The sequence below is a fragment of the Ananas comosus genome, linkage group 12 (assembly GCF_001540865.1).
Source record: "Ananas comosus cultivar F153 linkage group 12, ASM154086v1, whole genome shotgun sequence".
NCBI lineage: Eukaryota > Viridiplantae > Streptophyta > Magnoliopsida > Poales > Bromeliaceae > Ananas > Ananas comosus.
In genome coordinates, this window is record NC_033632.1 from 2,842,821 (window position 1) to 2,858,248 (window position 15,428).

Sequence of the window (15,428 nt, forward strand, 5' to 3'; positions counted from 1 at the left end):
GGGTGGAAATTTTTTTACCTGGTTACGAATTGTCTAATAAAGGATTTGGTCAAACTTACAAGAACAGAATACTTGTTTGTCATTTTTTCTTTTCTCTATTTTTTTTTTCTTTATGACTACTCCCACATGACATTTGCCCTGCGGTCGACAGTACTTTTGCCATAATTTAACTCTAGATAGAACTGCCTCGCAATTTTTTTTGGTCTTGCCCGCGAAACATTAGGTATTTGTGTTAAGTAGGTTACACAGTTCTTGGTAATTACTACTGGGCACCCAAACAACTTAGCTACAGAGAGTGAAGGGTCAAGATAATAACTTACTATTATAATCACCATCATTATTCACGTTTTTACAGAAGCTTGCAGTCGAATATGTGAAGCCATTGCTAACTTATCTTTTAGAATTTATTTGGTACAGGCAAATAAGTTGATACCATTTGATTCGTATAGTTGTGCGGCTGCGGACCACTGTAATTCGTTGTTCGGAGAAGACCACGTGTTTGCATCGATCCAGTCAAATGCAATCGGGCTCAAGAAAGCATCGGGTATTCCAAAGGAACTAACAATGGCGAGGGCGTGGGGCCTTATTTTGCTACACAGTGCCATGACTTCTTTCCTCACGGCAGCAGCGTTGCCGATCGACAAGTATCCGTACCGGAGAAACGACGCCCCTTCTTCCATGCAGATCAATGAGTACATCGATCTCATCAAACCTAATACATCCTGTAAAATCACATTTATCATATGGATTTGCGTGACTAGAGAATCTATGAAAATGCTGTTGGAGTGGAGTAGAGAAGCTGCTCTAGAAAGAGTGCCAAAAAATAGATATGGAGTTGATAAATAGATTTACCTTCAAGGGACCTGCAGTTAGCGCCATCTCAGCCTCCAAAATTGTTTGTAAAATTGTGCGTTCGGTAAATGCTCTAGCTAAATCTTCAGCAAGTGGATAACTCTGAAATGGATGGATTGCAAATACCGAAAATATAAACACACACTGCTTAAACAATTATACGAAGAGAACACAAGCAAGTGTGAAAATCTAACCAGCAATGTTGCTCTCTCTTTACTCTCTCCCTTGGCTTGATACTGTGAGACTTCGTCAGCATAGCGCTTCAGCAAATCTCTCTCACGCAAGCAGAATATATCAGTCTGAAATGAAGAAAGAAAAAGGAGAGTGAAATGCCTGACAATCGCCTCTCATGAAGCACAGAACAGTTTAATTTTCAGAAGAAAGGATCATCAAATTACCTGAAACTTGAAGCTCCTTAAGATAGAGCTTGTTAGATTCTCAGGAATATCAGGGCAAGGTTCATTTATGTGCTCCAATCCTAGTCCTCTAAGAGGTATCTTCCTTTTCTGAGCAGCTACGTATTCCCCAAGAAGTGCTTTACTAACCTGATTTGATGAGCCTAAATTATTAAGACTTTATACTTTGGATAAAGGAAAAAAAATGATTCAATTGAAACCTAGAAGTACTAGAGTACCTGCTGCATTAACACATTATTATCGCCCTCGAAGGTGGACTGCACATCATATTCACTTTTAAGAATCCCTATCCGATTTTCTGTCTTAAGGCCTTGTCCGCCACAAGCTTCACGACACTCCTGATACAATAAAAAAATAATAATAAAAAAAAATAAAAAAATCTTAAAGTTGGAAATAATGATCGCAGGCATAGTTTTGGCTTGGGAAAACCTATAACAGAGTATACTTCTTTTTGTCCCTGGGTTATCTAGATAGCCAAGATGATGATCGCAGAGGGACAAGAATATAAGGGGGCAGAAGAACTAATTTTGACCACGTTTTTGCTGCAGTTGGCAGAGTAAAAATATGTGCAACTAAAAAGTAAAGAAGACAAATGGATAAGATATACAAGACCTGCAGAGTGCTCATATTTTGCCAGGTCAGTACGGCTTTGAGAGCACTAGAATAAATGTGTATTGCTTTGTTCGACTCTGGGGTCCTTTTCAAATACATTTTCTTCAAATAGTTGGCTGCAAAACTCATTGCACATCTGCAAGTAGTAGAAGAAAGATCAAGTACAATCCACTGAAATTGTGAAGACAAAAATAGATCAGGCAAGTTCAGCTCCAAATCTCAGATTGGGATCCAGATGGGTCAACTACTCGTCACACCTAACACTATCCCCTTTCCAAACTCCCGAACATTAACCCTAAAGAAGTATATAATCAAAATAAGACATGTAATGATGCGCAAAATACTAAGGTTTCAAAATGGGAGACTAACGCCTTCGCTAGTAGTGGCACGAGACGCCGTTGATGACTTGGATAGTCAAGCAACAAAAGTTCTGGACCATTTGGTGTGATTGCGAAAGCCTGTCTTGTTAAAGCATATCGCACAGCAATCGCCAGACCTATCTGAAAGCAACACCACATATTTGAGTTAGCTATCCATAGAGGATCACATTACTGCAGTACCAAATTCCCCAAAATTCAGAAAGTAACTGACGTGCATACACCAAAAAATTCAGCCCTAGCAGCCTACCTTTGACATATAAACAGTGTTAACTGCAATGTTTACTCGACCAAACGTCAGTGGAGCGAGAAAAGCCGCAAATCTCTGAAACGTAGATGAGAATATCCTCAGAGTTCTAAAAATTTTAATTCCAAAATCAAGTTAATTGTTACAGTAACAAGGTGAAGCATTGTTCAAATATAAAGTTGTTAAAAAGGAAAGAAGAATCCAGAAAAGTTTCTAATTGCGGTTTCTATTACCTGATCTGGGTCCTTTATTGAGCTCACGTATTGCCCATCTGGTAACACATCAGCAACAGAGTTTAGCAAGTTTTCCCGCGGAACGCGGATGTTGTCAAACCTAAGATAATATGATTTCAAGTATAAGCTAGATAAATTACAACTCTTAGGGCTTGTTTGGTTCAAGGGTGGAATTTGAATGGATAATGGAATGAGAATGAATTGAAATGGTAATTGGAATGACCCACTCCCCCAAGACGTTTGGTTTATTTGTGGATTGAGAATTGGAATGAGTTATTCACATTTCATTGTTTGGTTCGTATAAGTTAAAAAAATTATAGGATACTATAATACTAATTTTACTCTCAAATATAAATTTATATTATTTAAAATTTATGAAAAATATAATACTATTCTCTAATAAGTTTTTTTAAAAAATATCAAATTTATTTTTAAAAACTTTTATTGATGTGGGTTAGGGATAGGGTTTTGAGAGAGGATAGGTTTTTTTTTTTTTTTTTGATGAGAAAGGAGTGGAGAGAAGGAGGGTGAGATGGTCACATGGGCTTCGAGAACTTAGTGGGCTTCCGAAATGAAATCTCAATCCGGGCTAGAAGACCGGAATCAAGTTGAAGGCTAATGGGCCATTCCCATTCCAGTCCGGAATAGGAATCCCAAACCGATTCATGCGAACCAAACAAAATTAACCGGATTTGATCAAATCAATTCCCATTCCATACCCAAAATGGATGAACCAAACAAGCCCTTATTGTTAATAAATAAATTTAGCATCTGGAATTATAAGTCACCATATCCGGCCATTATCAACTCCATTAAGCCCAGTCTTATGACCGCAATCAGCTATGCGGACATTGGGGCATATATTTCCATCTACGTCTCTAATCTGAGCTATGAAAGCATGGACTCCTTGATTAATTCCGTCCATATGGAGTTGGGCGAAGATTACTGTGTGAGTAGCATGCTGGCAAAAAAGAGATGAATGCAAATGAGGCAGATAAACATGAAACCAGAAGAAAAGAAACCAAATAGCTTCTTCAGAAAGCTATAGTGCTTCTTCAGAAAGTTCTTGTCTAATATTACTTCTGAAGAAGTAACGCCAATAAACGATCAAACAATCAGCAATGTTCTTACATTAGCAGCTCCTCCTATCCAATATTTTTGAGCTGATTCACAGGGAGTGTTTATGACAAACTCCCCACTGCTTTTGTCGTAAGTGGCAATTGTCTCGATTCCACGCACCTTCAAACACATGTAGTATGTAAATAGAGAAGGCATTGCATTAGGACAACCTGAAGATACTACTTGAAAAGCAAATTATTTGACTTGAACATTTACATTGCTCCCATGGCCCAGTTCAGTCATTGCAAAACATCCCTTAACTACATAATCCTCAGTGTCCTTCAACCATTTGTCGTGATGACGTTTTGTACCAAAAAACTGGATAGCACCACCCCTGGTTCATCAAAAAAGTATGCAAAAGGAACTCCTTAGTTCTAGCATTTGAACATCACATACACTTGCCTTATACATGCCAATGCTATTTTTAGTGTTCCTTGTCTTATATGTATGTCAATGTAATATGGATGCATAGCTGGTTATTCCAAACCCGGTTTCAACTTTAAACACCAAAGTCAAAAAAGTTGACTAGAATAAGAATATCATTACAACAAACGAATTTCGTTTTGATAGCTGAAATAAGTTCCCTTATTTCATCCTAAAAAGTCCCAAGACATCACCAACTGCGAATCAAAGTTACCCCACTTTAATTTCTTTTGATTTTTTCAGTCCAAAACGTTCTCCAAAATCATTAATCAATGGTGTTTCGGATGATTTGGGTGGATTCTGTTGGATTTCTCAAAATACAACATTATCCATGATTCCTATAATCTAACAAAGGGTGAATGGAATTTAATTCAACTCCAATATATTCCGAACAGGAATATTCATTTATAATCGGACTGAATCGTATTCTTTTGAACTGAAATCAATTGACCTCTACATAGATTCGATTCCAAACAAAGTGCAAGTGTGAGAGGGGAAACAAATGGGAGTGGGAATAGAATTCGAGCTAATTTATACCAGAGGAAGAAGTGGACGCCGATCTTGATGGCGAGGGAGTGGTCGTAGATGCCGAGGCACTCCAAGAAGGCGAGCTTGCGCATCTCCGCCTCGTCGTCCCCCGCGGCGGCGGTGAGCCAACCCTCGAACACCCCCCGGCTCTTCAGGTGCCCGATCCGCCGCATCGTCATCTCCCGCTGCTGCTCCTTCGTCTGGTTGTAGTCCGGCGCCACGAACACCCTCCCCTCGCCGGAGCCGCCGCGGCGGCGGGGGCAGAAGAGCGGGCTCTCCTCCATGGCGCGGAAGAGCCAGTCCCGCTCCGCCACGCCGTGGCCGTCCAGGAGCCGCCGGAGCTCCCGGGGCTCGAACGCCGGGGGCCCCTCCGAGAGCTCCGGCGGGGTGTAGCGGAGGCACGGCGCCGCCTCGATCGCCGCCGCCGTGGACGCGGCCGCGGGGAGCGCCGGGTCCCGGAGGTGGCGCGCGATCACGGCGGCGCGGCGGCTGAAGCGATCGAAGGAGGAGGACGATGACGACGAATCCATCAGGGTTAGGGTTAGGGTTTGGTGGAGGAGGAAGAAGCTCGAGGTGGTCGGCGACGGCGCTAAATAAACACCGCTCGGAGTTTTGGGTTTATTCCCACCGGAATAAGGCGGGGGGAATAGTGGGATGCGAAGGATAAAATACGATTTTATCACGGGTTCTCGTATATTTTGTTACATACGGGGCAAAAATGATAGTTCCAAGGTACGGGAGCTGTAGTTATTTGACACCATAGAATTAGTCCACGCACGCCCTAATTCCAACGAAAAAGAGTGAAAGGATCATCCAAAATTGTTCGTCAAACTGTATAAATAATTTTTTTTTTAAAAAAAATAATATTTTATATTTCTATCGTCCTAAAATTCACAAAAATTAGTTAAAAAATAGAAAATATTTGGTTAGACTAGTAGCTTATAGATATATACAAATAGCATAGAGATCCTAAAATTAAAATATTTTATTGAATGAGTTGTTAGTTAAAAAAATTTTGGTAAGACCGATACAAAAATCCTAAAATCCTAGCCATACATAGGCTAGAGAATAGAAATTACATCTACAGTATGAGTATACATTTAAAATTGCTTGTGACGTAACTCATTTAGCTAAACAAAAGAGACAAAAGAAGTATCTAAATAAGGTTCGAAGATATCTGTGTAATGGTGTGAACAAATTTACATGATGCGGCGTTTGAATTATTTAGTAGGAACTCGTTAAATGATTAAATCCAATGGTGAAGTGATTAATTGGATCTAATTGCAAATAATCTAAATTTAACAGGCTTAAGTATAAAAAGAAATAAATCTTAACTAGTTAGAGAGTTTACTTGTGATATTGTCCTCAGAATAGTTTTTTGACGCAAATGCTGAAGAGTCCGGAGCCTTTTAGTTTTTAGGTTTCTAGAAAATGTATTTATTAGAGGCTCTTGGAAATTCGCATACTCTCCTTTTGGCTTGTAAGTTTACACCACTTGACATTTTTCTATTTGAGCTTCGAACAGAGAGCGACCCTTAAATAGATATGGTCTTCACCTCCTCTCATTTGTAATTCTCTACTTCAAGTAATAGAAATTTTAGAGCATTCGTCGAGCGCTCTCCCTTGTACTTAGTTTTAGAGCAAGTAGGTTCCGACTTAGTAAGTTAAAAGATAAGTTTTAGAGCGAGTAGGTTCCGACTTAGTAAGTTAAAAGATAAGCTTGCTCACTTTACAAAGACAGAGGAGTATCGCACTGATTAGACAAGTAATTTTGCTCAAGTCCGTGACATAATGCTTCCCCAATGCAATCCGTTTGGTTTTTAAATACGCATGGTTATTACACCTCGGAATGGAGAAACAACTCCAAAAATTAGGATCCAATATAAATGGCAAAAATTTAAGAGAAATTTTATCTTCACATCTTCTTATTGTCTCCTTTATAATTGAATGAAAGCAGATGAAATTGGGTTAATCATTCCTGAAATGAAAGCAGGAATAAATAAGGTAAACAAAGAAGCATATACTGATATACATAACATTCAATTGCTTTTAACTTGGTAAGTTGCACTTGGATGCCTTGCTTATAATATTTGATCATCTGAAGTGTTTCCCACGGATTTATGCTAAAATGATGTGCTTTTATTTGGCATTATAGAATGTATTGAATGGATCAAACAAATACATATTTATATTATATTTATATTTTAGGTATGTGTGGGTATGGTGGCCTAGAGGTTCACTTTGATGAAAAAAATATACATATATATGTATGTATATTAAGTATGATTGGAAAATATATACAAAATAAAAATTTTATGCAGTAAAATGTCACAACAAAAAACTAAGTACAAAGTTTAAGTCCCGGTCAAACTTCAAGGAGCAAACTTGTAACTAGCCCAACATTATATAACATATCGAATATTATGAACCAACATGTAAAACGCAAGGTGAAACACTTCAAGAGGCACTCCTCTGTAAATTCATTCACAACAGCTTTTGAGTATCCGCATGTAGAAATATTTCCACAAAAAAAGAAAAGAAAAGAAAAAGATCTCTACATGACTCCATGAACTTTCAAAATGTTGCTCCCACTTTTTCACTTGAACATTTAGTCCCTGAAATGTATCTAAACTTGCTAGGATGAATTTACAGTTCAAAATCTCCAGTTCTCGGTGAGGAGCTCAGCACATATATGAGTCAACAAACCATGCAAATTTTGCACCAAATAACACAAGACTACAAGAAATCGACCAATCAGATGAGAAAGTAAAAGATCACGAACCACATTGCAATTCCTCGAAAGATCACATTACCATGCATTTTGACCTAAAAGTATAAAAGCCTAAAATGTTTCCACATGATTGGCATGCTCAATATTAACTTGTAGATATATGTTTACGACAATCAGTAACCAATGGAAGATAGCTAACAATGATTGCGATAAAAAAAAGTATGAAACAATCATCTAATTTTAGGTGACGATTCTGGAAGGTACATAATAGTTCACAAAAAACCACCCGAAGACAAATAGCGACATAGACCGATACCAAAAAAAGACACATATATGAAAGAACAAGATACATAAAGTCCGCATCAACTTCACTCAATTCAGAGCCTGCTCTCGTACCTTAAATAAAGTTTGTCGAAAGCACGCGTGTCCGTCGGAAAATTCATCTCCTCGAGAGAAGATGCTCTAAATGAACAATTCAGCTTCTCCCGCCTTGAATGATTAAGTTGAATTGAAATGACTTTTTCTTTTTTTTTGTTGTTGTTGTTGTTGGGTGTGTGTGTGTGTCCCTGTAGCAAAAGAACTTACGCTGAGCAGCAGCCGACTTTCTTAACAGCCGACACGTCGTCCTTGGAGCCCACATTAATGGTCTGGCCCTTGGGCAAAGCGGCGGGGTCGTCACCGACGTCGAGGGCTCTTTTGCTGGTCACGCGATAGATCTGAGTGAGGACTTCGGTGAAGGCGCCCTCGACGTTAAGTGATTCGAGGGCGGACGTCTCCATGAAGAAGGTGTTCTCCCTCTCCGCGAAGCCCTGCGCGTCCTCGGTGGAGACGGCCCTCAGGTGGCGCAGGTCCGCCTTGTTGCCCACGAGCATGATGACCATCGAAGAGTCCGTGTGGTCTCTCAACTCCTTTAGCCACCTCTCCACGTTCTCGAACGTGACGTGGCGAGTCACGTCGTAGACCAGGAGCGCGCCCACCGCCCCTCGGTAGTACGCGCTGGTGATCGCACGGTATCTGCAAAACATGCCAACTTTTACGGAAGCGCAAGTGTTCAGATATCATCGACTAGATGCTATGCAGCTCGTCGACCGACCAACGACAGAACAATGTAGCTAGCGGTTCAGAGCAAAACAAAATGAGTTCTTGCGATGGTCGATGTTAAAATAATACCTAGAGTTGCCTTCTAGCCTAATTGTGAAACAACCGTTGTACTTTAAAAGCTTAAGCTGTTAGAGAACGGTGTTTAAACATTTTTATATTTAACACTCCCCCTCACGTCTGGGCTCGAGACTTTTTAATCGGCCCATGACGTGGGCTTGAATTAAATGAGAGAAAATTAATATGCTAGGAGCCTGGCGTGACTCGAACTCAGGACCTCCTGCTCCGATACCATGTGAAACAACCGTTGTACTCTAAAAGCTTAAACCGTTAGAGAACGGTGTTTAAACATTTTTATATTTAACACTAATCGACCATCTAGCATAAACACTTAGATCGTCAAATATAACTATCCACTGATTCAAGACCAATATGTATGTTAAGCTCTCCAGATTCAGAATCAGTTGTTTCGAAAGGCGTTTTATACAAAATGCGCATTCTCTGTCACCAGATCTGGGTATCATCGACTGGAGCCGAACTAGAAGAAGATCGACATTTCCCAGGGCAGCAACAACAGATCTAATGGGCGATTGAGAGTGAGATCTGAGAACAAAGAAGGAAAAGGAAGAAGAAGAAGAAGGAGAGACCTTTCCTGGCCGGCGGTGTCCCAGATCTGGGCCTTGATGACTTTGTCGTCGACGCGGACGGTGCGGGTGGCGAACTCGACGCCGATGGTGGACTTGGACTCGAGGCTGAACTCGTTGCGGGTGAAGCGCGACAGCAGGTTCGACTTCCCCACGCCGGAGTCGCCGATCAGCACCACCTTGAACAGGTAGTCGTAGTCGTCGTCCGCCCTGTAACCCATCTTATTATCCCTCCTATTTCTCTCCCTCGCCCTCGCCCTCGCCCTATTCTCCTCCTTGAATATTCTTTAATAATAGTCCTTATAAATCCTTATTCGCATTCGTATTCTCTTTTCTCTTATTATTATTATTATTATTATTATTATTATTATTTCTCTCCTCCGCAGGTGGAAAAGTAGAAGATGAGAGGGGGAGAAGAGGGGAGAAGGGGGAGAAATGGAACGGAGCGGCGTTTCTGGGAAAAGTGGTGCGCGTCGCTCCTTGCAGTTTTGCTTCGGTTCGGTTCGGTTCGGTTCGGTTGAGTTCCATGTTTTTTATTTAAAAAAAAAAATTACCCAAAAAAGAAAATAAATCGAATCGAATTGAGTGATTTATAGTAAATTAGTGAAAATTTTGATTTGTTCGGTTTTTTTTAAAAAAAAAAATTAATCGAAATGGGGTCGAATTAGTTACTAAAACGTTTCAGTTCAGCTCAGTAATTCGGTTTAAATATAGCGGTCCTCACCCACCCCTATTTGGTCCAACAGAAATGGAGAAATATATTTTATCTTTTTTTTTTTTTCTCTCCAACTCCCCTTCTCATAATAGTAGGAGGCATTCAATATCATAGTTAATTAATCTGGATTCGACCAAAATTCGAAATGAATATAATATGAATAAAATTTATATTCTAATTTTTTAATTTGTTGAAAAATACAGTTAAAAAAAAGGATTCATCAATTATATATGAAAATTATACGTTCACCAATTAAAAGTTCCGGATCAAAAATTCGGCTATTAAATTGAATTTTTTCCTCTAAATTTATATTATTAGCATAAATAGTTATAATTTTAAAAAATATAAAAATAGAGAGATACAAAATAAAATACATCAAGTAAAAAAGCAATAACAAAGTTTATTGTCGTCTCCATCTCCATTATTTTTACGATCCAAAGTTCATGAAGTTTTTTCAATAATTCATGAATAATTTGCGAATAATAGAGAAAGAATTTTATCCAAATTTTTTTTGTGTTTTTTTTATCAAATAGTTCGGCATACGCGAATTATTCACAAATAATAAAAAAAAATTACGTTTTATTCTGAATTTTTGAGAATAAATTGCATACGAATTGTTTTATTCGGATTTTAAAAAATTCATAAATAATTTGCGAATTAACTAATTATATTCAATACCTGATATGCTCAAAGTTTTCTCTCTATCCGGTAAACCATATAGCTGGCGGAGACCGCATAATAAAGATTAATATCGTAATAAAAAGATAAAATTATTGCATTTCTATGCAACATAAATTTGATTGGATGTATATGGTGCTAAGCAAATTCTAATTTATATTCAATACGAAACTAATTAATATTCTTGATATATAGAATAACTATTACGAAAAAGACTTCCTTTCTCATAATTTTGATTTAATCCATCAATTAAAAGCACTTTTAAAGCTTTTAACCTTTTGAATGCTATAGATTTAATGGCTAGATAAAATGAAGGGAAGTGATTTGCAAGAAAGTAGGAAACCTTAAGTTTTTTAATAATTTTATTTATTTTATAGCAAAAATAGCTTATTTTACAAATTTTTCCACATATTAAAAATGGAAATTACTTTTTTTTTTTGAGTTCCAACTTTTATGATTTGGGCCACGGTATTTCAATTGCATCCACCATCATTCGATAAAATTATTAATATCTTCAGCTTTAAGACTAATTATTTTGTAGGTTAAGCTTAATCAACTCCATTTTGCTTATGATATAACGCATCTAATAATAAAGCCTAATCTAAGCCAATTAAAAGCTTTGTTTGGCTCGCTCAAACTTCTACATTGAGTTCGTTTCTTAACGGGCTACATGTAGTTCAATTCATATCATCTAGATCCACTTGTTTTTACCTCTTTTTGGGTAATGACATTTTTTTTTTAATGATCATTAAATCGAAGTAATTACTACGAAAAGTACTCTAGCTACCAACAGCAAATTGGATTTCGAATTAGCTAGGCTTAAATATTATTTAGTATAGTATTTCAACTTAGCTATTACATGATCACACCCTTCCTATATCAATACATTATTCAAACAAAGGAGAAATGAACAAAATACTGTCAAAGTATATATATATGTTAATTAGCCAAATATCTCTCTAAAAGCAGTAATCATCGCGTAATCCGTGACTATCTCATACATCCTCTCAGTCGGATGAACAGCATCCCAGTAAACGTATTTGTGCGGATCCTCGCATGTGGTTTGATTTTTGCATGTATCGCCGACCTCCATTAGTCCAGATCCGCAACACCCTTTCGATGTCTCTAATAACCCTATAACGATGACGACGACGACAACAACAAAGTTAATTACTTGTTGATAAGAATGTATTAGGAAAGGATAATTACATACCAAACTTTTCTGGGTTCCTTGTTGCCTCGTACATGATGGTGAAAATGTCCATATAAGCAGCTCTTACTCTGAGCTTCCTTTTGAGAACACCCAACATTGTTACTAGCTTAGAGTTGAATGAGGTGGCTACAGCATTTAGTTCACTAGAACAATTCTCCACACCAAAAAGGGTTCTCACAATGGGTAAACACCCAAAGGGAGGTACTCCAACTAGCACAAATCTTGTACCACCAAGTTCATTCATCACCTGCAACACATATTGGTCATGAGTTTTGTTCAAAATTAGCTAAGGTGGTTGGTGTCCGAAATCCAAGTTCGAATCCTAGTTGATTCACATTTTCGGCTAAGTTTATTTCTAAATAAAATAAACGAAATGGATAGAATGCTACCTATCTCTCAAAAAAAAAAAAAAAAAAAAAAAAAACTAAGGTGGTGTTTGGTTTCGTATAAAATTATCCACAATAGTATTAATTAGTGTAGAAGTAATTTTAATGGAAACTAGAAGTTTTTTTTTTTTTGGAGAATAAAGTAGCATGCCACCGCTTCATTCAATAAAAATATAAATTGGGCTACAAACTGAGGTAGCTGGGCCTCGAACTCAAAAACTAAAAAAAAAAAAAAAAAGAACTAGTGAAAGAGGGCCAAGTGTTTCTTAGTGAACGTATCTCAGTTACCAAGTGGGTCGCTGTGCATCTAGAATTCTCAAAAACCTTTTGTTCGAAACAAGAAGTTTCATTGATTGATGTTTGCTTGTGCAAGAAGAGGAAATGAGAGTGAGGGAGAGAGGTGAGTTTTTAGGTTTCAGCTTGTATTTTTCTTTAAAATAATTGAAAATTTTAAAGAGGTATCTCCCCTAGTACAATATATATACTATGTATGTTGAATCAAATATTTAGGCAACTTTTATATGAAACCAAACACCATCTAGATGAATAATAATAAATGTAAAAGACGAAAAATGAATAGAGAGATTTATCGCACCTTAACGTAGTTACTCGTTAGATTGATCAAGTAATTCTCATATTTTGGCATAGTTTGGTTCGGTTGATTCATAGAGAGATAACTTTGGAGGAGATCGTTGGTGCCGGCGCTGATGACGAAAACTGCGTCCTTGATTATCTCCTTTGATCTTCCGATTCCAACCAATTTTGTCAATTGCGTCTTGTAGTTCCGTAAATTTTGCAGTTGCTGGGGAAATGATAATACATTCTAACACAGAAATAATAAGAAAAGGAGAGGTTACACATTCAGTAATCTTTTTTTTTATCTATAATCTTTTGAACAATCAATCAATTAGTAGATGAAATAATTCCAAGATATATTTCCCACTATTCCACGGATTCGAGGAAGGAAACAGCAAATGGCAGTGATATAATTAAGATAGATTTGAAATAATTTCCAACAAAGAAAACAGTAATATGCACAAAATCGATCGTCTCACATTGTATAAGAATAGGAGCTAGGTTTTAAGTTTGAATTTTATCAGACCTCTGATATCATTTAATTTTTTCTCATTTAATTAAAATTTGTGTTTTGGACTACTTAAAAGTTCCATGCACAAATACGAGGAGGAGCGCTTAATACAAAAACATAATTCTCCAACAGCTTTAACTTCTAAAGAATGACATACTGCGTTTGTAGACGTGAGTTCGTCGTAACCAGAAGCCGCAGATGCGAAACTAACACCATATTTGAGCTGCTCCGGCTTAAGATTTGGGTCCAAGAAAGCAGGAATGACCTTGGTACTACCTACTTTCTCAGCTGCATATATAGACACCAAAAATAGCTCAATTAGATCACTAATTTTGCAAACCAAAAGTAGTAATCTTGATTTCGACCGGATTAACTTTATCCGGCTGAGGCCCAGCCCGGCCTATTTTAAGTCCAGGTCGGGTCTAAAATGACCGGGCTAGGCCGTGATGAAAGACAAAATTTCGACATCAAAGAAACCGACTTTCGAATTTTCTCAATAATGATTGTTTCACGTAGTATCAAATTCGAAAGTTATGTGTTACAGTAATTTAAGTGTTTTTGAAAAAAAAAAAAATTGTTGTCACATTATATAAGAAATTAAGCTAACAATGCAGTGGGACTAACAGAAGATGTCGGTGGCGAGCCGTCCGTCGCAGAACCGCCCGGTGGGGGTGTGGTTGAAGAAGTCCCTGCCGTAGGGGGAGAAATTCGCCTTTGCGGTGGTCGGCAGCCGGTTGTTGTTCCCGGGATCGACCGTCGAGTCCCCGAACACCAGCAGGCACGTGCCGTTCGGCATCCGCGGCACCGCAGCCGCCGGCGAGTGCTCTAATGCAGCTGCTAGGGCGCATAATTGGCATAGCATGAACATCAAAAAAATCACTATGTCTTTGAACTCGGCCATTGTTTGTTTCTCTTTCTTTGGAGTGTAAGAGCTAGCAGGTGGAAGCTTTCCAATCCTATGTAAACTGGAGAGAGCTGGGCCTGCCCTACTGTGCATTAATGGACTCGTGCACGGAAAGAAATGAGAACTTTTTTAGTGAGGTAGCATGCTGGCTAGAAAAATCTGTTGTCTAATTAAACTTGGTCCATCACGTCAGCAGTGGATCGCGCAGTAGATTTTTTTTTTCTTTTTTTTTAAATCATAATCATCTAGTAAAATTTTATCTGATTTTAGAAGATTCTCTCCAATTCGATTGGAACGGATTGAGACCGTATTCGACACATCGAATTGTAGCTCAAGTGAAATAGGAGGAGAGGAGGACAAAAGAGAGAGAGATTAGTCACTATTAAGAGATGTGAGTTTCACGTCGTTAGGGTTGAAAATGATACGTATGGTAGAGTCCGGTTGCTATTTAATAGCACCAAGCACTTAGTGCTATCAAGTTTTTCGCCGTTAAATTTATTCCTTTGATCATTTTCATCTCTTAAATCATATTATTCAGCCAACCATCCACTTAATTCTAAGGAACTACTATCATCCTAACCGTATATTTTTTTATCCAAAAGTCGAAAATCTAATAATACTAATAACTTAGTGCTATTAATAATATTTTAGCCTAATTCTATATATTATAAAAAAAAGTAATTGGCAAAGTATTCAGAAATAATATTTTTTTCTTCTACTCACATGATGGAGATTAGATAGACAGTGTCATATACATTTGTAAGGATAGACCAAAAAAGATAGTAGATGAGAATTTGTAATTTTAAGGGAAAACTTCAAAAACCCCCCTGTGGTTTCGTGCATTTTCACTTTGCTACCCTGTGGTTTAAAACGTATCAATTTGCTCCCCTGTGGTTTCGTTTTTATCTTTTTGTTACCAATTTTATTATTATTTTTTTTAAAAATCAGTGACAAAGTTTAAAATTAAAGGATACTAAAGTGACTATTTGATAAATATAGATGGTTATCTGAAGTTTTTTGTATATAATTTAACGAAATATTAACAAAAAAGTTTCCGAAAAGATAAAAATGAAACCACAGGGGGGTAAATTGATACGTTTTAAACCACAGGGTAGCAAAGTGAGAATGCACGAAACCACAGGGGGGTTTTTGAAGTTTTCCCTAA

General features: G+C 37.8%; 3 protein-coding genes across 3 annotated transcripts; all 3 read right to left on the reverse strand.

Moving 5' to 3' along the window:
- On the reverse strand, nucleotides 291–5,534 carry LOC109718189 (acyl-coenzyme A oxidase 3, peroxisomal-like). The gene is made up of 13 exons (XM_020244253.1): nucleotides 4,817–5,534; nucleotides 4,073–4,190; nucleotides 3,869–3,976; nucleotides 3,526–3,698; nucleotides 2,738–2,837; nucleotides 2,508–2,582; nucleotides 2,250–2,380; nucleotides 1,881–2,016; nucleotides 1,487–1,606; nucleotides 1,251–1,397; nucleotides 1,047–1,151; nucleotides 853–954; nucleotides 291–722 (listed from the first exon to the last, which is right to left on the reverse strand). Exons 1-13 carry the CDS (start codon nucleotides 5,335–5,337, stop codon nucleotides 405–407), a joined length of 2,154 nt encoding a protein of 717 aa, XP_020099842.1. The 5' UTR covers nucleotides 5,338–5,534; the 3' UTR covers nucleotides 291–404.
- LOC109718935 (ras-related protein RABA1f-like) lies at nucleotides 7,743–9,769 on the reverse strand. The gene is made up of 2 exons (XM_020245431.1): nucleotides 9,284–9,769; nucleotides 7,743–8,552 (listed from the first exon to the last, which is right to left on the reverse strand). The coding sequence occupies exons 1-2, from the start codon at nucleotides 9,499–9,501 to the stop codon at nucleotides 8,120–8,122; spliced, it is 651 nt and encodes a 216-aa protein (XP_020101020.1). The 5' UTR covers nucleotides 9,502–9,769; the 3' UTR covers nucleotides 7,743–8,119.
- Nucleotides 11,483–14,333, reverse strand: LOC109718669 (GDSL esterase/lipase At5g45950-like). Its single transcript, XM_020245010.1, has 5 exons — nucleotides 13,984–14,333; nucleotides 13,517–13,647; nucleotides 12,868–13,095; nucleotides 11,887–12,133; nucleotides 11,483–11,807 (listed from the first exon to the last, which is right to left on the reverse strand). Exons 1-5 carry the CDS (start codon nucleotides 14,258–14,260, stop codon nucleotides 11,617–11,619), a joined length of 1,074 nt encoding a protein of 357 aa, XP_020100599.1. The 5' UTR covers nucleotides 14,261–14,333; the 3' UTR covers nucleotides 11,483–11,616.

Bases quoted from the DNA above. Each gene is read 5' to 3' on its own strand.
- LOC109718189 (XM_020244253.1), bottom strand. From the start codon at position 5,337: ATGGATTCGTCGTCATCGTCCTCCTCCTTCGATCGCTTCAGCCGCCGC. The intron at 2,838-3,525 runs GTGACTTATAAT...ATATTATCTTAG, and splicing joins GTTGATAATGGCCGGATATG to GTTTGACAACATCCGCGTTC. The intron at 1,607-1,880 runs GTCTTGTATATC...TTATTGTATCAG, and splicing joins AAAATATGAGCACTCTGCAG to GAGTGTCGTGAAGCTTGTGG.
- LOC109718935 (XM_020245431.1), bottom strand. From the start codon at position 9,501: ATGGGTTACAGGGCGGACGACGACTACGACTACCTGTTCAAGGTGGTG. The intron at 8,553-9,283 runs GTCTCTCCTTCT...CATGTTTTGCAG, and splicing joins GACACCGCCGGCCAGGAAAG to ATACCGTGCGATCACCAGCG.
- LOC109718669 (XM_020245010.1), bottom strand. From the start codon at position 14,260: ATGGCCGAGTTCAAAGACATAGTGATTTTTTTGATGTTCATGCTATGC. The intron at 13,096-13,516 runs GTATGTCATTCT...TTTCTGTGTTAG, and splicing joins AACTCACGTCTACAAACGCA to AATGTATTATCATTTCCCCA. The intron at 11,808-11,886 runs GTATGTAATTAT...TCATCGTTATAG, and splicing joins AAGGAACCCAGAAAAGTTTG to GGTTATTAGAGACATCGAAA.